Source organism: Gopherus evgoodei, chromosome 4 (genome assembly GCF_007399415.2).
Source record: "Gopherus evgoodei ecotype Sinaloan lineage chromosome 4, rGopEvg1_v1.p, whole genome shotgun sequence".
NCBI classification, from domain to species: domain Eukaryota; kingdom Metazoa; phylum Chordata; order Testudines; family Testudinidae; genus Gopherus; species Gopherus evgoodei.
In genome coordinates this window covers 15,008,095-15,035,511 of record NC_044325.1, presented here as the reverse complement: position 1 = coordinate 15,035,511, position 27,417 = coordinate 15,008,095, and the positions used below count along the sequence as shown (strand labels likewise).

The window sequence follows — 27,417 nt, the reverse complement described above, 5'->3', positions numbered from 1 at the left end:
ACTTGCCCCCCCCGGCAGCTGTAGAGCTTGCAGCCCCCTCCCCCCTTACCTTGCCGGCAGCTCAAAGCAGCAGGACGACTCCGGAGCTCAGCTGATCTGCCCAGCTGATGCCGGCAGCTGGCCATGCTGCAGCTGGGGGGAAGTGGGGGAAGGGCCGGGGGAGCCTTAGTCTCCTCAGCTAGTAATCCTGGAGCAACAGGATGGTCCGGCCCATGGACAGTTCTTTGCCGACTCCCTGGCCCTTTAACAACCGGTTCTTCACGGAGGTCTAATTTTAGCAACTGGTTCTTGGGAACCTGTGGGAACCGGCTCCAGCTCACCACTGGCCACAGATACTTCATCCCAGCCATCTACTCCAAATGCCAGTCTTGCGTCCAGACTGTCCACTCCACAAGAATCTACTGCTGCACTGTCCATTTTCCTTCCCTCCTGTGGATACTGTATTTTCCATTTCCAACCTGCCTGGGAGAGAATAACAACCAAAAAATGGGTTATGGAGGTCATAACTGATTATTCAATCCATTTTACCTTCCTCCCACTCTCCTTACTCATCCCCTTTCAGGGAGCCATCTCATGATCAATTGCTGAAACAGGAAGTCACGTCTCTTCATACTCAGGGACTGTAGAACCAGTGCCAGTCCAGCACAGGAGAAAGGGTTTCTATTCCAAGTATTTTTGGTCCCCAAAAAGAATGGATGGTGGAGACTAATATTAGATCTCAGACCTCTAAGCATTTATGTAAAACAGCAGAAATTCAGAATAGTGACTCTTATAGCTATAATTCCTTCATTGGATTCCAGGGTTTGGTTTGCAACTCTCAGCCTCCAAGATGTGTTTTGTCATATCACAATTCACCTCTCTCACAGAGGTTTATTCATTTTACAGTAAATCACGATTACTTTCAGTACCAGGTTCTTCCTTCTGACCTCTCCTCTGCCCCAAGGGTATTCTCAAAGATCATGGCAGTCATAGCTGTCCACCTATGTCGATTTAGGATAATTGTCTTCCCTTATCTTGATGACTGTCTACTCAGGGACTGATCTTAACTAGAGGTTCTATTGGCAGTAAAATTACAAGGTCACTGTTCCACAGTTTAGGCTTAGAACTCAATCTCAAAAAGTCCACTTTGACACCAGTAGAGTAGATAGATTTCACAGGAGCTTCTTTGGATGGCATGACAGCCAGGGACTTAAGAACAGGTTTGCATCCCTAAAAATAAAATCTAATTTCAAGGATTCAGCTAAATCCTCAAACCTCAGCAAGAAATTGTTTCCAACTATTGGTCATATGGCAGCTTGTACCTTCATAACCCAATATGCCAGATTCCATCTTTGGTGCTTCCAGGGATGGCTGAGGACAATTTATAAACTGAACAAACACAAGGACAAGCACAGATCTGTTCCCTGTTGGGTTCTGGACTTAACTGGTGGGATGAACAGAACATCTAGTGTCTCATATCATCCGCATCAATGGACTTCCCAAGAGTGTCATCTTACATCAGTTTTTTTAGAATTGAGAGCAGTCTGCAGTGCTTGCATTCATTTCTTTCCACTTATCAAAGCCAAGTCTGTCAAAGTCAAGACAGACAACATTGGCTATATGTTCTACATCAGTCACCAGGATGGTGCTTGCTCCCCCTTGCTTTGTGATGAATCAGTAAAACTCTGAAATTGGTGTGTAGCCAACCAGATTTTTATCTCAGCTTCCTACTTCCTCAGTGCACAAAGCCCCACAGCTGTCAACCTCAGCAGACGTTGCTCCTAGTGAATGGGAGTTAGATTCATGGATCCTCAGCAACATGTTTCTAGCATAGGGTTTTCCAGAAGCGAACCTCTTTGCCTCCACCACCAACACAAAGTTCAAGCAGTTTTTCTCTAGAGGAGAACTAGACCTTCAGTCACTAGAGGTTGCCTTCATCATTTCATTGTTTCATTGTTACTCTTGAAAGTACTGAACAAGATGAAGTAGGTCAAGGTGAGGGTCATTTTAATTGCACCAACTTGGCCGAGACAAGTTTGGTATCCTTATCTCATTCGACTTGCTAGTCATCCACTGATGAAACTTCCAGTCAGTTGCCATCTTTTGTCTCAATATGCTGGTCAGACACTTAACTCCTGTCTGGAAGTTGTGCAATTCAAGGCATGGCTCCTAGATGGTTCTCGGGGATAGAGACTTCCCTTCAGCAAATGTGTAACAAATGTTGTTAAACAGCAGAAAAGCATCCGCGTGACATGGTTACCTTCAGAAGTGAGGACATGTACCCATTGACAAAATTCTCTTGTTTGTACTGCTCTTCCCACCATCCTAGACTATCTGTTGAAATAAAAAATTCAGGTCTTACTATGAGTTCCTTCAGGGTTCACTTGGTGGCTATAACAGTCATTCATTCATCTATTGAAGACTTTTTGTTTTTATGCTCATACTACGATGTCAAGATTCCTTAGAGGGCTAATGCATCTTTTTAGTCCAATATGTGACTTAAACTTTGTTCTTAATTGCCATGTGAAATATCCTTTTGAGCCGTTAACTATGTGTTTGTTGCTGCACCTATTCACAGAAACAGATTTCTTGGTGGCCATCACTTTTTGCCTTTTAGTGTCAGAGCACTGGGGGCTTTAATGGCAGATCCCCCATTTACTGTGTTCATCAAGGAAAAGGTTTCATTATAACCTCATTCTAAGCTTCTAAGTGTTCTCCAAGTTTCGTATTATCCAGACGATTCATCTCTCTTTTTTCCCCTCTGAAACCACATCAGACTGGGCAGGAGATTGCCTTCCGTACCTTGGATGTCAGAAGAGTTTTAGCCTTCTATCTAGACAGAGTCAAACCATTCAGAAAGTTTTCCAAACTGTTTCAATTGCAGACAGATCCAAAATGCCCACAGTCTTTACCCCTAAACTCTCAAGGTGGATTTCTGGATGTATTATCTCATGTTAGGAGTCTGTCAACATCAATCTCCTTCTAGAGTATTAGCCCATTCTACAAGGCCTTAGTCTACTTCTTTGGCACTACTCAAGTATGTTCCAGTCTCTGAAATTTGCAGAGCTGCAACATGGACCTCAATACATACTTTCCCTAGACACTATGCTTTGGATCATGCATCGAAATCAAATGCTACAGCTTTGACTTCAGTATTAGATTCTGTGCCAAAGTTCCTTCCTCCTTGTGGGGATATTGCTTGGGAGTCACTTGCAGTTTAGCACCCATAGGGACACTACTTGAAGAAGGAGAGGTTACTCACCTTGTAGTAACTGGAGTTCTTAGAGGTATGTGTCCCTACGGGTGCTCCATTAACCGTCCTCTTTCGTCTCTGCTTTAGAGTTTTCTTTGAGGACTTTGTGGTAGAGAAGCAACTGAAGGCAGTTCACCTGTGCAATCCTATATATCCTTGGTAGGAGGCAGAAGGATGTGTAGGTTGCATGTGCGGGCCAAAAGAGCTGTCTGTGCTACCAAAAATCTTTGATGAAGGTGCAGGGGCACATGCACATTTGAAGTGGAGCATCCATAGAGAGACAAATCTCAAAGAACTCCAGATACGGCACAAGGCCAGATCTTAGTACTATGTAAATCCAGTCTATTATTTTGTATCTGTTGTGGGTGATGTATAGTAAATAAAATAAACATATTCTTTATTTCAGTACGTACTGCAAGTATTGTGGAAAGAAAGAATGAAATCTGTAGATTACATGAGAATATAAACAGCAGTAATGATGCAATTGTTTATTTGCACAAGCATAACAAGAATAGTAAGGACAGTTGCAATATGTAAGTATGATATAAGCTGAAGTTTTTAATTTCAGCTGGTTGTAATCATAGAACCATAGGGTTAGACGAGTCATTGGGTCTAATGCAGCAAGAAGCTTTACCAAACACTAGTTTAAAAGTGTGTGTGTGAGAGAGCATGGAGAATAGGTATTAAAAGAATCAAATACAGGTTCTTGATCAGTCTCTTTGGTATAGAGTGCATAATAGAAAGATAGATAGTTTTTTTGTCTGTAGTTTTTTCCTGAACTTATTTTTAAGATGTAAAATATAATTGGTCCATCATGTAGCAGTGGTAAAATAAAATAGAGAAACATAAATGACGTGGGAAGTTTTCTGTCAGATATATTTATTAGGGCTTTATTGGAATCAGTAATCATCTGCAGAGTTCACAGATGCCATCTTTGCAGCATTCCCATTTATTCAATCGGTTAGGTAACCTGTGAACATCATTGTCTTAATTTTACATGTGTCTGAGCCATGGATAGTTTACTGGGAAAAGAGAGTTCAGACATATTTTTGAGGATTTTTATGCCAGTTTCCTTAGTTATTTTAAATAGTCTCTTTCTGTGGAAGACATTTTTATATGGGAAAGAATGTTATTCTAGCCTAAAACTTGATTAACTCCCTCCATAGCCATCAGATCTTTACAGAGCTAGATGGCTCAGTGTCCAAAGCAGTATTTTAAATGGTAAGCTTTTAGCTCATGCACTGAGCTCCAGAGATCTAGGTTCAATCCCACCGGCTGATAACCAGGGTCTGTCGGAGTTACATATTAAAAAAAAAAAAAATACTGAACTTAGTTGCCTGTAGTTGGAAAATCTTCCTCTTTCTGGGAAAGGGTCTTTTGCTCACCATTCCTTCTCATTTATCTATTTTATCATATATTATTGTCTTTTAATCTGTCACATAGCTGAATACAAACATACACACATACATATATATATATATACAGCTAGATTCTGGTGTCATTTACTCCACAGATTTTAAAGTTGTTATTCTGAATTTAAACTTGTGTAATTGTAATCAGACTTTTTTCTGAAGGAACAGAGTCTGCTTAGAGACATGAGAGGGATCTCATTGAGTAAACTCACTGAAGTCCACCAAGTATTTAGTATTGACCAATTAACCTACATAGAAGGAGGATAAGGTGCAAGTTACTGGATAAGCTGCAAGTAGGAAGGTCAAAGTCAGTATTTCATGATTACCAACAGTTTATTTTCATGACCACAGAAACAAGCTTCAGTTGCTCTCAGATTGAAAGCTTCCAAAATTCTGCAGGCTAAATATTTGATTAAATTTGATGAGTCCATTGGGCTGGATTCCATAGACATCTGCATGCAGAATTTCCTATTAAGTTAATAGGAATTTTGAATGCAGATCATTGTCAGGTTTGAGTATCTAGAAATTGGTGAGAAAGCAAATATCTGACTGCCAGGTTTTCTCCCTACTTCCTTAGGATGTCTTAATTTTTCTGAATGAAAAGTATAGGTATCTTTTATAAGGATATCTAGTAAGAAAGATTTGTGGTTGACATATATGAAGTATGGGTAAGATTCTGTAATCCTATCCCTTTACATCCTAGTGCTTCTTCTCCCTGGTACAATGTCCTGGTTTAGCTCCTATGTAACCCAATTGATGTTTTATTAAAAAAAAACTTGTTTCTTTTGTTAATATTTTATAATTAAATAAAAATGTTTGACTAAAAAAGTATATAACATGTATTTGAAAGACTTTTGATACTAGAAAAAATTGACTTTAATTTCAGACTTTGAATGAAAAGTGTAAGTAAAAGAAGTGATGAGAACATCAAAGTTCTTGTTATGCCTATTAGGAAAGAATAAGTTAGTGCTAGAACTATCTAAAAGCCTTGAGAGGAAGGGGAAGGAGTGGAGTCATTGGTGACTGGAGAAAGGGAAGTGGCTACTTGGTGGAATTAACTGTCATTGGATACTGATCAACGATTATGCCATGAAAAAAAGGGAAAGGAAAAGACTTGATCTTATCAGGAACGTTGCAGCCATCTTTTATATTAACAATATCACCTCTAATATAGTACACAATGAACAATTTTAATAAACTATTGAAACATTTTACTTTGAATGTATTCCTCCAGACAGGTTTTAAATTCTCAGGTCCACTGCTGAACACAGAAATAGAGACAAAAGTAAAGGAAGAACTAAGGACCTGATTTAAAATTCATTGCTCTTCAATGGGCTTTGGCTCAGTCCCTAAAAAAAAGAATAAACTTTGACATTAACGCAGGATGATTGGTTGAGCATGAGAAGTGACTTGTTAGTGGCTATAGCATCCATAATGTATTAAGAAAACTGCAGAATATTGTGTTTTAAATTGTTGAAGACGGCATTCAAGAATGCAGTAAAAAGTATAATAAGCTTTTGCCATTTATTCAGACAAAAAAAAATGAAAGAAATAAGAGATCTGCTCAGTTAGAATCCCTCTAAACTTCTGAAATGTGGTCAGCAAGTATTTAAAGATAATTGAGAAAGTAGGAACACCCTGGCCTGTACAGTCCTGCTATACAGAGTGGAAGTTCCTCAGGATCATCTTCATGGTTGGTTGATGTAAAAAGGAGGATTAACATACTAGCTTGTAAATAACATTCAGAAGAACTTTCAAGAAGATAGTCTCTACATTTGTATATAAATACCATAAGCAGTGCTTAATTTGTAATGAAAGAGGTGCCAGGGCTTAAGCAATTTTTTTTTTTACTTTTATAACTGACTTGGCAAGCCCAGAGGAACCAGGACTATAAATTGCAGAGCCTAGAGGTGCCAGGGCTCAGCCCTGGCAAGTCCTGGAACAAATGAAGCACTGACATAAGCATATTGAAATTTGCATTGAGTATGAGAAGACTTTGAACGCAACACTGGATTCATTTTACACAATGGAGTCTACAGAAAAGGAGGTCTCTGAGAGCTTTGACAGATAAAAGGTTGATGATACCTGTTGTCATAATCTCTGTGGAAATCTATCTTGATCTAATTAACAGGAAAGAACTGGAATCATACAAGGACAAAACTGAAAAATGATTTAGAAAACTTAGGTAACTTTTCCATTACCTATCTACCATGACCAAAAGAAGAGGACGAAACAAAGTTGATGGAATCTAATCCTGGTCTTCCTCCTTCTCTTCTAGCATTTAAATGTGAAAATCCAGATATTTATCCCAACTTTTTGTTTGAGAAGGCAACTATGTCACAGTGTGTTGCATCAATATAGTAGGAACTCGTGGAAGTAAAATCATAGAAGACAAGACATCCTGCTGGCTAACTAACAATCAAATGTATTTTTAGCACATTTGGACTGGTTTGGTTGAAACTTTGTAATAGGCTAAGTGATAGTAACAGCATAGTAGTATTTAAGGAGAGATAGGAAAGTGATAAGCCTAACTTGTTAGACTAGTGTCTCGAATATTGCATGCCCATGTTTTACTTCAGAATTCCAAACTCTACACTTTGAACAGTGTGTCTTTTTTTATATCTGAAGAATAAATATGCTTGCATAGTGAATTTCATAATAAATGTTTTGTGTTTCATTTAATAAAAGCTTCTTATTTTTTTTTCAATGTTAGTTTGTTTTCTCCAGAAGAAAAGCAGGGTTTTTGTTTTTTGAATTGAGGAAAGTCACAGCAGTGCCCATGTGTCAGTGGTTTGTGTGTGTGTGTGTGTGTGTGTGTGTGTGTGCGCACTATCAGTCTCTACTGTTTAAAAACTTTGCCCTTTTTTAATGTGTCTTTTTGCCCAATTGTCACTACATGTAGTGATTTGTAATTACATTTTTAGTCATAAATAGTATCAAACATTTATGACAGTAATATTAAGTTGTCTGGATGGATAGTGCATTTTTCATTCACTTTTTACTTGCAATTTTAATGCTGTGGTAAATGTTGATTATATCTTCTTGTGTCTTCTCAGGACCTGGAATATATTATTTCTTATTCAATATTTTTGCAGTCCTGTTTAGCAAATTAAATGTCAGGTCTTTGTTCTTTAAATTTTTGTCTTCTTGCTAGCAATTACACTAAATCAGCCATTGTTGAAGTCACTGTTTTGGTAACAGTCATGAAACCAACTATTTTTCAGGTTTTGGTTATATCCTCCATTTTTAACATTATTTCTATAGTGCTATATGTATATATGACAATGTACAATAAGTGAGTTTCTGCCAGGTAACAGGATCTTGCCCCAAAAACCTTACAACAGAAGCAGGAACAATACAGTACAATACAAATTGGGAAGATTCTTTGAAAAGATGGATATTATTGTTTTTTGAAAGAGAGGCAGGGATCTTGATATATATATATTATTCAGAATAAAATAATCTAATTTAATAATAATATATGGAAATATACCTATCTCACAGAGCTGAGTCCAGCACCCTGGCTTCACTAGCAGGACCAAGTACTGTTTTTGCCCCAGATCCCTAAGGGGCCCCCTCAAGGATTGAACTCACAACCCTGGGATTAGCAGGCCAATGCTCAAACCACTGAGCTATCCCTCCCCTTGTTATAATTTACTGATATATATTATAATTTACTGATTATATTCCTTAATCTAATATTTTTACAACTAGTAAACGATTAACACAAGAAAAAATGAAGCCGTCCAAAATATTTCAAAAGAATTAATTTGTGATTTTACAACACACAACAGTTCACTCTGCTGTTCTGGAGCTGTAGAATCTACTCCTGCTGCTGAATTGTGTAGCAGAATATCCATTTTCATTTAAAAAAATAAGTTTCTAACTTTCTGGTTGTGAAGAAAATTTTCATGAGAATGTAAACTGATGTGATGCTGTTTTCTTTTGTCTGCACCTATTTGTGATGGGAACTGCCCTATTTATGTCATTGAGGTGTTACCTCTGAACTCTAATTACGATGACATAATTGCCCACAGTGTTTTAGTTGCAACATCAAACTGTTACTCTTATCTCACAATTCCAAACCAACCCCTATGTCTTTCTAAGTGCCAAAAGCCACAAAAACTTCCTACTAGATTTCCAAAACATCTAGATTCCTCCCTGAGAATTTTCACAATGCAGTTGTACATTTTCAATACAAAATTCTGCATCACATTTAAAACTGAAGATTTAGGGGCAGTGTAAAAAAAATAATATTGAAATAAATAACAATAAATAATTTAATGATAGGATAATAAAGTATGCAAATAGTCCTAATCAAAGGTGCCCATATGTTAATTTGGTGGTCTTAGTCCCATTAACAAATGACAGGGCCCACATCTCAAAAATCAGCATTACAGTTGATGCCCTTGTTTCTAGCCTTAAGAGAAGCCAGAGGTTCAGTGAGCATATGGATCAAGTTCTCTACTTACTCATAAAGGTTGTTCTTTCAGGTAATGTTTGAGATTTAGCAAGGTTTGAGATATTACCTATCCCTGGCATCGTCCATGTTGTACCTTCTATGGATAGACTTTATTTGTGCTAGTTTATAAAGATGCATTTAGCCCATGCTCTTGAGAACTTCATTGTCTAGTCCTGTCAGTCAGGTTTCTTTTGTTAAGACATGATGCTCAGTGAACTATTTTGGATGGTGCAGACAAGTAGTCTGGTTTGATTTTTCTTTGGAAAAAGTAACTAGGAGCTATTCACAAAAGCACCTTTGTCCGACATTTAGGCACCACTCACATTTACAAAATCGCTGTTCAGTTGCCACTTAAATCTCCTTAAATATATTTGGGCATAAGCTTTCGTGGGTAAAAAACCCACTTCTTCAGATGCATAGAGTGAAAATTACAGATGCAGGCGTAAATATACTGACACATGAAGAAAAGGGAGTTACCTTACAAATTATAGCCTATATCACCTGATCCAGTACAACCTGCACAAAAGACAGATGGGAAGTTGGGGGGCAGGTGGTGTGTGAGTGCATGCATCAGCATTCCCAGCAGCTAATGTCCTTGTTACCTAGAATGTGTGGGAGAGACAGATTTGAATCCCCACTCTGCTTGATTTAGTTTAGGGACTTGTGCCCAGGTTATCTACATCCTAGGTGATTGCCCTAACCACATGCTCTTGGCTATTCTGGTGTGGAAATCTCTTCTGTTGAAGCTGTGCAACTTTATGTATGAAATTTGAACCTGATTTATCCACATCACAGGGGAGTGCACTAACCACTGGGCTACTTGGTTAAAATAGGGGTAGTCTATCTCTTCATCCTCCTCCTACCCTCCACCTAAGCCAGGTCAGCCCTAACTCCAGGAGAGGTTTCATGGCTGAGAATCCTGGGCAGAGATAGGTGCCTCCCTCTGGCCTGTCAGTCATGTAAGGCCTAGATCAATGGACTCTGTAGATCTGGGCCCTAAGCCCTGGCTTTTTCCTCTACATTTCACTCCTAGGCAGGAGTGACTCCGTACTCAGCTTGGTGGCTTCTGTGAATCCCTTTCTTAGGTGCCTAACTTTCCCTATGCATTGGATGGGAAGCCTAGATGCCTAACAGAGCTGTGAATTCCACTGGGTAGCAGTCTCCTAGGAGTTAGCATTGCAATGCCTACATCCTCTTTGTGAATGTAGCCCTATGTTTTCTTTAAGAAGTGAGACTCATCAAACAGTAGTCATTGGCAGGTTTTCTAAGCCATATATGCTTTTGGACTGACAGCTGTAAAAGCTTTGGGAAAACAAATTTCTGTCGATGAAAACTTTTCTCTACAGAAAAAATCCTCGCTTGATTCAAATAATAAGATGAATAATTTGTATGAGTTAGCCCCAGTTAAACGGATTGATTTTATTAATCTTCTTGATGTGTTTAATTCTGAAATGACTTTTAATTTAATAAAATAAATCATTAATACACTTTTTAACTTGTGCCATAGCTGGAAACCAACATATGTAGTTCTTAGCAAGCATGAAGAATATTTGAATAACCAACTCAAAAACTGCCAAGAAACTACAGAAAATGACAAGTAAGTATGAGAATTTGAAGTTATTGTATGTTAAGAATACTTTCAAGCAATGATAATAAGCACTCTAGCTGCTAAGTGTAGAAATCTGTGAACTACATTGAGGGCGGGAGCTATCATTTTTTAATCGATACTTTTAATTTTCAGGACAATAACATGTCATAATTGAAAGAATATTCATTAGAGATATATGAATTCATGCATATTCAGAACGTTCAGGCTTATACTAATTTTGGGACACATGTTATCCTTACGCTTGTACAGCACTCCAGTTGATGTAAATACACAAAAATTAAGGGTCAAATGTGACCCTTCATTAGAAATGACTCCAAATCCTCACTACTTCACAATTATATATTGGAATTTTCAAACCCTTGCTCTGCTGTGTGCAATTTAAGGAAAAAATTCCTTCTTGAAACAGAGACCAGTAACATTTCAGATTTGGCAGGCATATGATGTAAAAAACAGCGAGTACTAATGAGAAACCGTTTAAATAGTGTTAGCCTGATGCCTGCCATGACTTATCTGTCATCACTACATATTTCTAAATACATTGCAATGTCAGTAGTTTTAGGATAATACAGTAGAATCTCAGAGTTACAAACACCTCAGGAATGGAGCTTGTTCATAACACTGAAATGTTTGTAATTCTTTGAACAAAACATTATGACTGTTCTTTCAAAAGTTTGCAGCTGAACATTGACTTAATACAGATTTGAAACTTTACAATGCAGAAGAAAAATGCTGTTTTTAATCATCTTAATTTAAATGAAACAAGCACAGGAACAGTTTTTTACCTTGTCAAATATTTTTATTTTAATTTCCCTTTATTTTAATAGTTTACGTTTAACAGTACTGTAATGGACAGCATTGCTATCTTTTTTTTTTTGGTCTCTTCTGCCTGATTGCGTACTTCTGGGTCCAAATGAGGTGTGTCGTTGAGTGGTCAGTTCATAACCCTGTTGTTCATAACCCTGAGGTTCTACTGTAGTGAAGTAGTTCAAGTAGTTGTTTTAAAAAGCATTCAGAAAATACAGAGGCAAGTATAAATACACAGCATATGAAAAGGTGGGAGTTGCCTTACCAAATGGGGGTTCAGTGCTAACGAGCCAATTCAATTAAGGTGGAAGTTGCTGGTGACTACACACTAGGTGACGTGATGTCCCGATTTTATAGGGACAGTCCGAATTTTTGGGTCTTTTTCTTACATAGACTCCTATTACCCTCCACCCCGTCCTGATTTTTCACATTTGCTGTCTGGTCACCCTACTACACACCACACAATAAAAACACTAACCCAGGAACCAATCCCTGCAACAGACCCCATTGCCAACTCTGTCCGCATATCTATTCAAGGGACACCCATCATAGGACCTAACCACTTCAGCCACACCATCAGGGTCTCATTCACCTGCACATCTACCAATGTGATATATGCCATCATGTGCCAGCAATGCCCCTCTGCCATGTACATTGGCCAAACTGGACAGTCTCTACGCAAAAGAATAAATGGACACAAATGTGACATCAAGAATTATAACATTCAAAAACCAGTAGGAGAACACTCAACAACAGACTTAAAAGTGGCAGTTCTTCAACAAAAAAACTTCAAAAACAGATTCCAATGAGAAACTGCAGAACTGGAATTAATTAGCAAACTGGTCACCATCAAATTAGGCCTAAATAAAGACTGGGGGTGGATGGGTCACTACAAAAACTAATTTTCCCCGCTGATACTCATACCTTCTTGCCAACTGTTTGAAATGGGCCACCTTGATTACATTGGCCTCATTAACAGTACAAAAGTGATTTTTCCTCCCTTGGTATTTACCCCTTCCGGTCAACTGTTGAGAATAGCTCACTTCCACCTTAATTTAATTGGCTCATTAGCATTGACCCCTCACTTGGTAATGCAACTCCCATCTTTTCATGTGCTGTGTATTTATGCCTGCCTCTGTATTTTCCACTCCATGCATCTGATGAAGTGGGTTTTAGCTCACGAAGGCTTACGCCCAAATGTGTTATTCTCTAAAGTGCCACAAGGATTCCATGTTGTATTTGCAACATGGTTTACCTTTATTGATTTAACACAGGATGATTACCTTTCTCTGTAATGCTCCTTTTCTTTCCTGTGGTTTCCAAAGATGATATTGATCACTTCAGCACTTTTTATGCTGAATTGCTTCCACATTGTCTTTATTTTCTGTTTGTAGTAATGCCTACAAAAGCATTCCCAAACTTTGTTGGTTTAAATTAGAGAATAAAATATTTTTTAATGTGGCCTTTTTTTACTGATGCTACTTATTTTTTTAATTTTGGGGATGTGTCCTCAGATGATTTCATTGGATTTATACCAGCATAAAATTGATTTTGGGGTTAGTCTTGCCAACTGGTGAGTGTTCTTGCCTTATCCAGCAAAATATTTAAGCAATGTGAATAGTTTCATTTAATGGGACTAATTTGTGTGTTTACAGAGTGCTCAGTACCTCCTAAGAGAGAGCCCTTAAACCAGTTAACCGTTCGTTAACATAGAAAGCTGAGAAGCGCTTAAGGAAGCTGGGCCATAAATTGGTTCAGCTCCATTGAAATCAGTAGAACTGTGCCAATTTATGCCAGCAGAGAATTTGGCCAGCTGTATGTTTTATGTTAAGCCATATACAAATGAAACCATCTGAATGCTGCAAAGCTGTCTTTGGACATGTATATTCTGTATCACTTTCAGAACAATGAGAACCAATTGTTTTCATTTCACAACTGTGTACTCTGTTTTGAATTGCATAGTATTCAATGAAAGAGAATAATTACAGCCAAATAAGATCGTATTAATCGTAACTTGACCTTTTTCAGCAGAGTAACAGATCTAATTGAATTGATTTTTTTTACATAATTTAACTTCTTTCTCAAGTTAAATGATTTATAATCCATTAATGCAAGAAATATTCTGAATCAAAACATTATTCCACCTTGTTGTTTTAACAGGAAAATGTATCAGGATCACAAGAACCAGTATAAAGAGATTTTGAAACAACACAAAGCAAAATATTCAGAAAATTCTCTAGCTCAGGAGTATTATATGAAAAAAAAAGAGATTGAAGAACTCCGGAATAGAGTTCTGAGACATTCTGAACAATTTAAATGGAAGGAAGCTACTCTTTTGGATATTTTAGGTACCAGTATTACCATATTAATACCAATAGGGTCCAATTTAAATAATAATAATTTATAGTCCATTGCAAATTCAAAGCATTGTACGAACATTAACTAATTAATCTCCTTCATAGGTAAAAATTATTTTCTCCATTATACAAATGGAGTCAGTGGCAAAACCTGGATTTCAACACAGGACTTTCTGAGTGCTCGTCACTCAGGAGTCACGTGTCCTTTGGCTTGTGGTAACAGGTCCTTAGAGTATTCCATTGCACCAGAGGCTTCTTTTACTATTTTGAAGTTAATTTTCAAACATTTATTTTATGCTGTTCCTAGTATTGTTGTTATTCAACATGTCTGTATTATATTGCTCTTTCTGTACAGCACTTTAACACAAATACAGAGTGCTTCTGCAACCAATTAATATCATATATTAATTATCTTTGCAAAAAATATGACATTAGTGAATGAACAACCTAAAATGCAACTTTATTTTTTCAGAGCCTGCTCCTTTTAGGTCACTTTCCGATTGGGCGTTACAGATGTATCCATGAAACATTCTCTATATTTACTGGCTGGTGGGTAGGGAAGTTTATGTTTGGCTTTTTCACTATCTTTGTAGCCTTGAATGTGGTGATGATGATGTGTGATCGTTCGTTATCGAAGTTGATCATCTTTCATGGGAGTTATTGGTCCTCAGGTGGCTAATAAAACCAATCCTTGAACCACAAGTTCTATTGCAATGAGGGCAGATGTTTTCAGGCTCAGCTGGAGGCTGTTGACCATGACTGGAAGCCAGTCTCTCCTTCCTTCTGCGCCTCTTGTCCTCTTCATATTGTTGGCGAGCAAATGTGATAATAGCCACAAGAAATTACTGTCATTAAATTACAACTTTATGCTTAGACATTATTTCTGCAGGAGTTTTGCCCGAAGGAAAATTGAGGGCCAAATAATACCCTCCATGAGTGGGGCCCAGGAGGAAGAAAACTGAGGATCCTTTCATGAAGTCTCTGTCAAAATGTTCTATTAGAGAAGGGTGGGGCTTTGCTACACCTTGGAAGAATAAAAAGATTTAGTCTCCAAACCTTGACTCAAGAGTCTGCTGAGGCTATCTGCACATATAGCATGTGCCTCTGCACTGGCTCCAAGGCCTCCTGAAGCAACTCCACCACCTCTCAGCTGCATAACGACATTATAGCTGCACTACAAGGTAACCTCCAGAGCAGCTTGGGGGAGGAAATGCTTTTCTCCAATCCACAAGGGTTCTGCTGAACCTCACTGTCTCACCAGTGTGGATCTGGAACCCGAAAGGGCTTCGGGACATAGGTGTGTGCACGCACACATGTAGGAAACAGTGCTGTGTAGCTGGCTGGACCCCTCTTCCAACTTATTGGTCAAATACTGCCATTTCTTACCCATTTGCACCCCCTTTTAGTTACAATGGAAGTTACATGTATGCAATTAAGGTAACATCTGGCCCTCAGAACTTACTTATACAAAACTCCCATAAAGAGAGTTTGCTTAAGGGCTGAGTAAAAATGCTGGGCCAGATCCTTACCTCAGAGGGGTTGCCCTTTCATGAATCTCCCCTTTTCTGCACATTATGGGAGATCAGCCAACTCTTCAGCACCCCCCCCACCACCACCTGGGCGTGGCAGAACTCTTTCTGTATATCCAATATCTGCACTGAGGGGATAAGGGTGTGATTGGGTGGGCTTGGAGTCCATGGGCCTTACCTGGAAAAGGGAATACAGTCCTAGAGTACTTCTAGTGCACAATCCCTTACTGTGACCAGCAGGGAGTCCTGTTAGTGCAGCTCCACTGGGTTCAACACTAATATGGAGGCACATAGCCTGCACATAGATGACCCTGATCTTGATTCTGCAGGCTTGTGCGTGGCCCTTGCACCCTTTATTGTGTGGGGGCACACTCCATTCCCCTGACAGACAATGTAGGAAAATCTCCAAAAACAAATCGTCACTAAGATGTCCTCCCCCAAATCTCCCTGCAGCAGGTTTTAACAGTGCAGGGGACATTCAGGCCCTGAGTATAGGACTTCAGCATATGACCCAATGGGAGTTTTGCCTCTTATAGGGTCATATAGGTGTAATTCATAGACTGTGTAGATATAAACTTTTTCAGTATAATATACATACAGATTTAATAGTTTAATATCTGTATTCTTTGACATGACTGTATGTTATACATACTATACTCACTGATTCTTTAACGTAAAAGTGCTTATCTGAGGCAAAAAACACAAGACGTCCTCAAGCATGCTGCAGTTTTTACCCAGAAATCTTCTAAACTAGAGAAAGAAGCAGATGAAGTAGAAATGAAAATTAATTATTTCAAACAGGTAACAGTGTGTTAATATACAATTTAATTATATACAATTGTATTTTACATTTGTATATGCATGGATATACACTAATATGTCACTGTGTCTTTCTGTAGTGATAACAGTACATTGTGTTTCCTGGCATACAGGGTGACCCCAGAATTAGTAATTACTGTATTGTTTCTGTTACATTGTAAGTATTCTATTTAGGAAAGGGGGAAGTGTGACTCCATGAATTTATGGACTCTTGAGGATTACCTTATATTGATCTCAGCTTACACCATCATTTCCCTCAAGGCACAGTGTCATGGTGATCTCCCTTCCAGCTCAAGAAGGCTAAACCTATCAGTGTCATTCCTAAATGAGCCACAGTGCTCCCAGTTCCTGTTGGCATTTAAGATGTTGCAAGTTAACCTTGTAAATATTAATGTATTATACCTAAATATGGACTTTATTGTCAGAATGGCATACATTCCTGTTTTTGAATAGATGTAATGCTAGATAATTCTCTGTCTCCGATGATCCTCATCTCTACAGCTTGTGTCTTTGCACCAGAGCTAAACATAGTCCTGTTGGGTAGCAGAAGCACTGCTCCCAACTAGGACCACCTTCCTAACAATGTGTGTGTAAGGACAGAGCCATGGCACCACACTCCTAACACACTGCCAAACTGAGCTGGCTTGGTGTGGAGTAAGGCACACTGTATACCTGTCAGTAGATGCTGAAACTGTTACTCCAGCATGCAGTCCCCAGGAGGCATTTTGGCTCACTTAACCAAAATTCCTTCCATTGCCCTGTGGCCCCTCTGTACCTCAAGAGTGTGGGCAGTGGCAGTAAGGCACAGTATGGCCCATAATATCCAGGTTAGCTCACTGTCAGTAGCGTTTCATCCAGAAAACTTTTAGCATAATAAGATATACTGTATGGGAATTTGGAATTCCTTAAATGCCTGGGAAATTTTCTCCAGTCTAGGACCTCTTGGTGATGTCTTCCTGAACAATTTATCCTGAGTTCTTCCTGAAGACTCCCAAAACTTTAGAAGCTGGGGAATTAGTCTCCAACCTGAGTATAGCATTATGTAGTTGATACCGTGTTGGAATTATTGTAATACATTCATGCATGTTAACCAAATAAGAATTAAATGTTAATGAATTTTTAATGCATACTCTTATAGTCCCACTATGAAAGAGTTTGCTCTAGGACATTGTTAAAATGATTTTTAAGGACTTACATAAAATCCGCAGGCTGAATTTCTGTGATACTTTAGGTCACGTTCTAGAATGTAAACTGGCAGATGTCTACAAAAAATTGTTGGAGAGAGGTATTTGCACATTGACTACATCCACTCTAGGTTGGGCTTCTAGCTTGGTGAACTTTTAGAAGAAGTGGAGATCTGGAAGTCTTGAAATATTGCTGAGCTACAGTGAACTTACATTTTGTCTTAGAGAAGACCTAGAGAGAGAGAGAAGGTGTGAGAATTGGAAATCACATAAAAGGATCGGATTATCTAAAACATACACATCACTTTGTAAATGTGGAAGATATGGGAAGAAAGATTATTCTCTCATGCGAAGATTTAGCATTAGGACAGATATTTTTATTTCATCTGATATTGGTTTCATGCTTCCTGTATATATTAGTCCAATTCTTTATTATTTGCTCTTCTTTTGATATATTACTATTAATTTGCTACTTGCTGGCTTGCTGCAGATAGATAAAAGATTTATAAGGGGAACAGTAGCCCAAATTGATCCCTCATTGAAACATACTTAATTGTATCAGAGGCATAAAAATGATCAAGAAGCTGCATTGCAGTTCTATAAACTAAGGGACAGTCCTGATTCCATTAATGTCAATGGCAAAAGTTAAGTCAAAACTGCAGGGGGAACAGAGTCAGTCCCTACCTGAGTATTATTTATTTATTTATTTTTATTATTATAGTGCCTAAGGATCCCAATCAGAGAAGGTCCCACTGTGCAAGGCTCTGGATAAACACTTAATACAATGGCTTAGGGACAGTAATGTTATAATAATTAAGGAGACCATCTAAAGAGCTCCTATCTATGAATGGATTTAGCAACATCAGCAGACATCTGTGGCAGGCTGTTAATATTTTTCAACTTTTGACATTTATTTTATTCATTACTTTTTAAGCAGTTTGAAAGGAGTACAGAAGATCAAAATCATTCTAAAATTATTGAAGGAAAAAGTAAAAAAAAATTAGAGAAAAAGAAGGCGTTTAAAGAAAGGTAAACTTTTAAACTCAGTTCTACAGTCTGCAGATAAGTGTGATGGGGCAAAGCCTGGAACCATGCATAAAGTCTGGCATCTCTATGGCACTAGAATTTTCCCTCAATCTGGTACAGAGAACTAGCTCAACTTCTCCACAGTGACTTCACCAGCCCATTGGTGTAGTTGACTTCTATACTTTTGGGGGGGAGAGGGCAGCTCCTGTCAGGCAAACAGAGCCATGCGTGGGGCAGAGGGACAAATTTTGCGCCTGCCTGAGGCTTGCAGTTTGGGGAGACAACACGCCTCCTGCCCCCCAAACTACACTCATGGTTGTGGCTATGACTGCTGCACTTCTCATCTCAACACAAATGGATTTAATTATTTTAGTAAAAGCTGGAGAAAACTTGATTTTAAAAAGCTGAATCTATCTGAAGACATCTTATTCAAATCTGTTAAGTGTTGGTCTTTGATTCACACCACCACTGCTTAGATTTATGTATACATCTTGCAGCTGTTGAATATTGCTTCAGTTATTGTGGAATCAGAAATTACAGCCACATCATCTTTACTACACAAAAAGAATTGTAAATATTTGGTGCATAACTAATAATCTGGGTTTTTATAGGCTTCCAAGTGTCATCTGTGATCAGTTTATTTTTTGAGCCACTTAAGAAATATAAATCCTAATTTAATTCTTAAAAACATGCATGATTGAAAGCTGTATAGACAGGATTAATGGCTTAGTAAATTAGTCAGTGGTCATTTACAACTGAGCCTTAGTTTAATTTCAGCTGATTTACATCTGACTGAAAATCATTCTCAGGGCCAGCCTTAGGTTATATTGGACCTTTGGTAAGGACTAAAACAGGGACTTTAACGCCTTATACAAAATTGCAAAACTCTATTTTAAGCTCCAACTATGTCTTAAGGACTTGGCCTGATTATTGTGCACTAAATTGTCTTGCATTATGATCTCCTTGTAAAATGAACATGATATATTTTAACGCTTTTAAATTACTGTTTATTAGGCTAAAAATGGAAGCATTTATCATTTTACTATCCTTGAAATCTCTTCCAGAAATCCCCACTCATTGAAGTCTCTGTTTGTGTCCTCTCACAGACTTAGGATGTGTTCAAACGTTTGATTTCTGATTATTTGGACATGTATATCAGTTACATCTGCATGACTATGTTAGCATGCATCCCTGTCTCCTTTTTCCCCCCTTTTGTTGGTAAGACTTCAGAAATAAAGAGAAGCAAAAAAGGCTAGCAGTAGTCAAAACTAAATAAGAACAAACTGAAACTCTTCAGGTGGGTTTCCAAAAAACTTAAGATCCAGATCCTCCAGAGTATTTCTCTCATTCATTTAAGTGTGAATTAAGTACCTAAATACCTTTGAGGACTTGGGCCTAATGCCTCGTCCAGACTAGGGGAGGAAAATCGATCTTAGATACGCAACTTCAGCTACGTGAATAACGTAGCTGAAGTCGAATATCTAAGATCGAATTACTCACCCGTCCAGACAGCGCGGGATCGATGTCCGCGGCTCTCCGTGTCGATTCCGGAACTCCGTTCGGGTTGATGGAGTTCCGGAATCGATGTAAGCGCGCTCGGGGATCGATATATCGCGCTAGACGCGATATATCGATCCCCGAACAATCAATTTTAACCCGCCAATACGGCGGGTTAGTCTGGATGTGGGCTAAGTAAGTTCGGAGCACAGATTCCTTTGATTTTTCAAAGGGACCTGTGCTCCCAAGTGACTCAGTCTCTTTTGAAAAATCCCACCCTCCATTTATCAGTTATAGATAATGTGCTATTGCTCAGGAAGGTTGAAGTCTTAAAAAATAACAGGTTTCAGAGTAGCAGCCGTGTTAGTCTGTATCCGGAAAAAGAACAGGAGTACTTGTGGCACCTTAGAGACTAACAAATTTATTTGAGCATAAGCTTTCATGGGCTACAGCCCATTTCTTTGGATGCATAGAATGGAACATATATTGAGGAGATATATATACACATACAGAGAGCATGAAAAGGCGGGAGTTGTCTTGGGGAGACATGTAAGTATTCTCACACTTCTTATCAAACTGTCTGTACTGGGCTATTTTGATTATCACTTCAAAAGTTTTTTCTCTTAATTGGCCTCTCAGAGTTGGTAAGACAACTCCCACCTTTTCATGCTCTCTGTATGTGTATATGTATCTCCTCAATATATGTTCCATTCTATGCATCCAAAGAAGTGGGCTGTAGCCCATGAAAGCTTATGCTTAAATAAATTTGTTAGTCTCTAAGGTGCCACAAGTACTCCTGTTCTTTTTCGCGGATACAGACTAACCGGCTCTACTCTAAACCTTTTTTATTTTTTAAGACTTTCAACCTTCCTGAGCAATAGCACATTATCTATAACTGATAAATAGGGTGGGATTTTTCAAAAGAGACTGAGTCACTTGAGCACAGGTCCCTTTGAAAAATCAAGGAATCTGTGCTCCGAACTTACTTAGCCCACATCCAGACTAACCCGCCGTATTGGCGGGTTAAAATTGATTGTTCGGGGATCGATATACGCGTCTATCGCGATATATCGATCCCCGAGCGCGCTTACATCGATTCCTGGAACTCCACAACCCGAACGGATTTCCGAACGACACGGAGCCGCGGACATCGATCCCGCCTGTCTGGACGGTGAGTATTCGTATTAGATATTCGACTTCAAGCTACGTTATTCACGTAGTGAAGTTGCGTATCTAAGATCGATTTCCTCCCCTAGTCTGGACGAGGCATTAGGCCCAAGTCCTCAAAGGTATTTAGGTACTTAATTCACACTAATGAATGAGAAATACTCTGGAGGATCTGATCTTAAGTTTTTGGAAACCCCTGAAGAGTTCAGTTGTCTTATTTAGTTTGACTACTGCTCCTTTTGCTTCTTATTTCTGAAGTCTTACCAACAAAAGGGGGAAAAAGGAGACAGGGATGCATGCTAACATAGTCATGCAGATGTAACTGATACATGTCCAAATATCAGAAATCAAACGTTGAACACATCCTAGTTGTAGGACACAAACAGAGGACTTCAATGAGTGGGGATTTCTGGAAGAGATTTCAAGGATAGTAAATGATAAATGCTTCCATTTTTAGCCTAATAAACAGTAATTTAAAAGCGTTAAATATCATTTCATTTTACAAGATCATAATGCAAGACAATTTGTGCACAATAATCAGGCCAAAGTCCTTAAGACATAGTTGGAGCTTAAAATAGAGTTTTGCAATTTGTATAAGGCGTTAAAGTCCTGTTTTAGTCCTTACCAAAGGTCCAATATAACCTAAGCTGGCCCTGAGAATGATTTTCAGTCAGATGTAAATCTGAAATTAAACTAAGGCTCAGTTGTAAAGACCACTGACTAATTTACTAAGCCATAATCCTGTCTATACAGCTTTCAATCATGCATGGTTTTTAAGAATTAAATTAGGATTTTATTTCTTAAGTGGCTCAAAAAATAAACTGATCACAGATGACACTTGGAAGCCTATAAAAACCCAGATATTAGTTATGCACCAAATATTTACAATCTTTTTGGGTAGTAAAGAATGTGGCTGTAATTTCGATTCCACAATAACTGAAGCAATATTCACAGCTGCAAGATGTATACATAAATCTAAGCAGTGGTGGTGTGAATCAAAGACCAACACTTAACAGATTTGAATAAGATGTCTTCAGATAGATTCGCTTTTTAAAATCAAGTTTTCTCCAGCTTTTACTAAAATAATTAAATCCATTTGTGTTGAGATGAGAATGCAGCAGTCATAGCCACAACCATGAGTGTAGTTTGGGGGGCAGGAGGCGTGTTGTCTCCCCAAACTGCAAGCCTCAGGCAGGCGCAAAATTTGTCCCCTGCCCACGCATGGCTCTGTTTGCCTGACAGGAGCTGCCCTCTCCCCCCAAAAGTATAGAAGTCAACTACACCAATGGGCTGGGAAGTCACTGTGGAGAAGTTGAGCTAGTTCTCTGTACCAGATTGAGGGAAAATTAGTGCCATAGAGATGCCAGACTTTATGCATGGTTCCAGGCTTTGCCCCCATCACACTTATCTGCAGACTGTAGAACTGAGTTTAAAAGTTTACCTTTCTTAAACGCCTTCTTTTTCTCTAATTTTTTTTACTTTTTCCTTCAATAATTTAGAATGATTTTTGATCTTCTGTACTCCTTTCAAACTGCTTAAAAAGTAATGAATAAATAAATGTCAAAAGTTGAAAAATATTAACAGCCTGCCACAGATGTCTGCTGATGTTGCTAAATCCATTCATAGATAGGAGCTTTAGATGGTCTCCTTAATTATTATAACATTACTGTCCCTAAGCCATTGTATTAAGTGTTTATCCAGAGCCTTGCACAGTGGGACCTTCTCTGATTGGGATCCTTAGGCACTATAATATAAAAATAAATAAAAATAATCTAGTAGGGACTGACTCTGTTCCCCCTGCAGTTTTGACTTAACTTTTGCCATTGACATTAATGGAATCAGGACTGTCCCTTAGTTTATAGAACTGCAATGCAGCTTCTTGTCATTTTTATGCCTCTGATACAATTAAGTTGTTTCAATGAGGGATCAATTTGGGCTACTGTTCCCCTTATAAATCTTTTATCTATCTGCAGCAAGCCAGCAAGTAGCAATTAATAGTAATATATCAAAAGAAGAGCAAATAATAAAGATTGGACTAATATATACAGGAAGCATGAAACCAATATCAGATGAAATAAAAATATCTGTCCTAATGCTAAATCTTCGCATGAGAGAATAATCTTTCTTCCCATATCTTCCACATTTACAAAGTGATGTGTATGTTTTAGATAATCCGATCCTTTTATGTGATTTCCAATTCTCACACTTCTCTCTCTCTAGGTCTTCTCTAAGACAAAATGTAAGTTCACTGTAGCTCAGCAATATTTCAAGACTTCCAGATCTCCACTTCTTCTAAAAGTTCACCAAGCTAGAAGCCCAACCTAGAGTGGATGTAGTCAATGTGCAAATACCTCTCTCCAACAATTTTTTGTAGACATCTGCCAGTTTACATTCTAGAACGTGACCTAAAGTATCACAGAAATTCAGCCTGCGGATTTATGTAAGTCCTTAAAATCATTTTAACAATGTCCGAGCAAACTCTTTCATAGTGTGACTATAAGAGTATGCATTAAAAATCATTAACATTTAATTTTATTTGGTTAACATGCATGAATGTATTACAATAATTCCAACACGGTATCAACTACATAATGCTATACTCAGGTTGGAGACTAATTCCCCAGCTTCTAAGTTTGGGAGTCTTCAGGAAGAACTCAGGATAAATTGTTCAGGAAGACATCACCAAGAGGTCCTAGACTGGAGAAAATTTCCCAGCATTTAAGGAATCCAAATTCCCATACAGTATATCTTATTATGCTAAAAGTTTCTGGATGAAACGCTACTGACAGTGAGCTAACCTGGATATATGGGCCATACTGTGCCTTACTGCCACTGCCCACACTCTTGAGGTACAGAGGGGCCACAGGGCAATGGAAGGAATTTGGTTAAGTGAGCCAAATGCCTCCTGGGGACTGCATGCTGGAGTACAGTTTCAGCATCTACTGACAGGTATACAGTGTGCCTTACTCCACACCAGCCAGCTCAGTTTGGCAGTGTGTTAGGAGTGGGGTGCCATGGCTCTGTCCTTACACACACATTGTTAGGAGGTGTCCTAGTTGGGAGCAGTGCTTCTGCTACCCAACAGGACATGTTTAGCTCTGGTGCAAAGACACAAGCTGTAGAGATGAGGATCATCGGAGACAGAGAATTATCTAGCATTCATCTATTCAAAAACAGGAATGTATGCCATCTGACAATAAAGTCCATATTTAGGTATAATACATTAATATTTACAAGGTTACTGCAACATCTTAAATGCCAACAGGAACTGGGAGCACTGTGCTCATTTAGGATGACACTGATAGGTTTAGCCTTCTTGAGCTGGAAGGGATCACCATGACACTGTGCCTTGAGGGAATGATGGGTAAGCTGAGATCAATATAAGGTAATCCTCAAGAGTCCATAAATTCATGGAGTCACACTTCCCCTTTCCTAAATAGAATACTTACATGTAACAGAAACAATACAGTAATACTAATTCTGGGGTCACCCTGTATGCCAGGAACACAATGTACTGTTATCACTACAGAAAGACACAGTGACATATTAGTGTATATCCATGCATATACAAATGTAAAATACAATTGTATATAATTAAATTGTATATTAACACACTGTTACCTTTTTGAAATAATTTTCATTTCTACTTCACTGCTTCTTTCTCTAGTTTAGAAGATTTCTGGGTAAAAACTGCAGCATGCTTGAGGACGTCTTGTGTTTTTTGCCTCAGATAAGCACTTTTACGTTAAAGAATCAGTGAGTATAGTATGTATAACATACAGTCATGTCAAAGAATACAGATATTAAACTATAAACTGTATGTATATTACTGAAAAAGTTATATCTCACAGTCTATGAATTACACCTATATGACCCTATAAGAGGCAAAACTCCCATTGGTCATATGCTGAAGTCTATACTCAGGGCCTGAATGTCCCCTGCACTGTTAAAACCTGCTGCAGGGAGATTTGTGGGGAGGACATCTTAGTGACGATTGTTTTTGGAGATTTTCCTACATTGTCTGTCAGGGGAATGGAGTGCCCCCACACAATAAAGGGTGCAGGCCACGCACAAGCCTGCAGAATCAGATCAGGGTCATCTATGTGCAGGCTATGTGCCTCCATATTAGTGTTGAACCCAGTGGGCTGCACTAACAGGACTCCCTGCTGGTCACAGTAAGGGATTGTGCACTAGAAGTACTCTAGGACTGTATCCCTTTTCCAGGTAAGGCCCATGGACTCCAAGCCCACCCAATCACACCCTTATCCCCTCAGTGCAGATATTGGATATACAGAAAGAGTTCTGCACGCCCAGGTGGTGGTGGGGGGGTGCTGAAGAGTTGGCTGATCTCCCATAACTGCAGAAAAGGGGAGATTCATGAAAGGGCAACCCCTCGAGGTAAGGATCTGGCCCAGCATTTTTACTCAGCCTTAAGCAAACCTCTTTATGGGAGTTTTGTATAAGTAAGTTCTGAGGGCCAGATGTTACCTTAATTGCATACATGTACTTCATTGTAACTAAAAGGGGGTGCAAATGGGTAAGAAATGGCAGTATTTGACCAATAAGTGGAAGAGGGGTCCAGCCAGCTACACAGCACTGTTTCCTACAGTGTGCGTGCACACACCTATGTCCCGAACCCTTTCGGGTTCCAGATCCACACTGGTGAGACAGTGAGGTTCAGCAGAACCCTTGTGGATTGGAGAAAAGCATTTCCTCCCCAACTGCTCTGGAGGTACCTTGTAGTGCAGCTACATTCGTTATGCAGCTGAGAGGTGGCGGAGTTGCTTCAGGAGGCCTTGGAGCCAGTGCAGAGGCACATGCTATATGTCAGATAGCCTCAGCAGACTCTTGAGTCAAGGTTTGGAGACTAAATCTTTTATTCTTCCAAGGTGTACAAAGCCCCACCCTTCTCTAATAGAACATTTTGACAGAGACTTCATGAAAGGATCCTCAGTTTTCTCCTCCTGGGCCCCACTCATGGAGGGTATTATTTGGCCCCAATTTTCCTTCGGGCAAACTCCTGCAGAAATAATGTCTAAGCATAAAGTTGTAATTTAATGACAGTAATTTCTTGTGGCTATTATCACATTTGCTCGCCAACAATATGAAGAGGACAAGAGCGCCGAAGGAAGGAGAGACTGGCTTCCAGTCATGGTCAACAGCCTCCAGCTGAGCCTGAAACATCTGCCCTCATTGCAATAGAACTTGTGGTTCAAGGATTGTTTTATTAGCCACCTGAGACCAATAACTCCCATGAAAATGATCAACTTCGATAACGAACGATCACACATCATCATCACCACATTCAAGGCTACAAAGATAGTGAAGCCAAACATAAACTTCCCTACCCACCAGCCAGTAAATATAGAATGTTTCTGGATACATCTTAACGCCCATCGGAAAGGTGACCTAAAAGGAGCAGGCGCTGAAAATAAAGTTTGCATTTAGGTTGTTCATTCACTAATGTCATATTTTTTGCAAGAGATATTATATATTAATTGGTTTGCAGAAGCACTCTGTATTTGTTTAAAGTGCTGTACAGAAAGAGCAATTAATACAGACATGTAATAACACAATACTAGAACAGCTAAAATAAATGTTTGAAAATTACTTCAAAAGTAAAATAAGCCTCTGGTGCAATGGAATACTAAGGACCTGTTACCACAAAGCCAAAGGACACGTGACTCCTGAGTGACGAGCACCAGAAAGTCCTGTGTTGAAATCCAGGTTTTGCCACTGACTCCATTTGTATAATGGAGAAAATAATTTTTACCTATGAAGAGTTAATTAGTTAATGTTCGTACATTCTTTGATTTGCAATGGCTAAATTATTATTTTAAATTGGACCCTATTGGTATTAATATGGTAATACTGGTACCTAAAAATCCAAAATAGTAGCTTCCTCCATTTAAATTGTTCAGAATGTCTCAGAACTCTTTCCGGAGTTCTTCAATCTCTTTTTTTTCATATAATACTCCTGAGCTAGAGAATTTCTCTGAATATTTTGCTTTGTGTGTTTCAAAATCTCTTTATACTGGTTCTTGTGATCCTGATACATTTTCCTGTTAAAACAACAGGTGGAATAATGTTTTGATTCAGAATATTTCTTGCATTAATGGATTATAAATCCTTAACTTGAGAAAGAAGTTAAATTATGTAAAAAAAATCATTCAATTAGATCTGTTACTCTTGAAAAGGTCAGTTACGATTAATACATCTTATTTGGCTGTATTAGCTCTTTCATTGAATACTAATCAATTCAAAACAGAGTACCAGTTTGTGAAATGAAACAATTGGTTCTCATTGTTCTGAAAGTGAT

General features: G+C 38.7%; 1 protein-coding gene across 1 annotated transcript in view; it reads left to right on the top strand.

The window, feature by feature from the left end:
• Positions 1-27,417, top strand: part of C4H14orf39 (chromosome 4 C14orf39 homolog) — a 50,789-nt gene that overhangs the window by 9,131 nt on the left and 14,241 nt on the right. Inside the window, 6 exon segments of the mRNA XM_030559294.1 lie at positions 3,639-3,765; positions 10,614-10,703; positions 13,680-13,867; positions 14,349-14,391; positions 16,086-16,206; positions 18,343-18,462. Of these exon segments, the coding sequence (XP_030415154.1) occupies positions 3,639-3,765; positions 10,614-10,703; positions 13,680-13,867; positions 14,349-14,391; positions 16,086-16,206; positions 18,343-18,462 (689 nt within the window).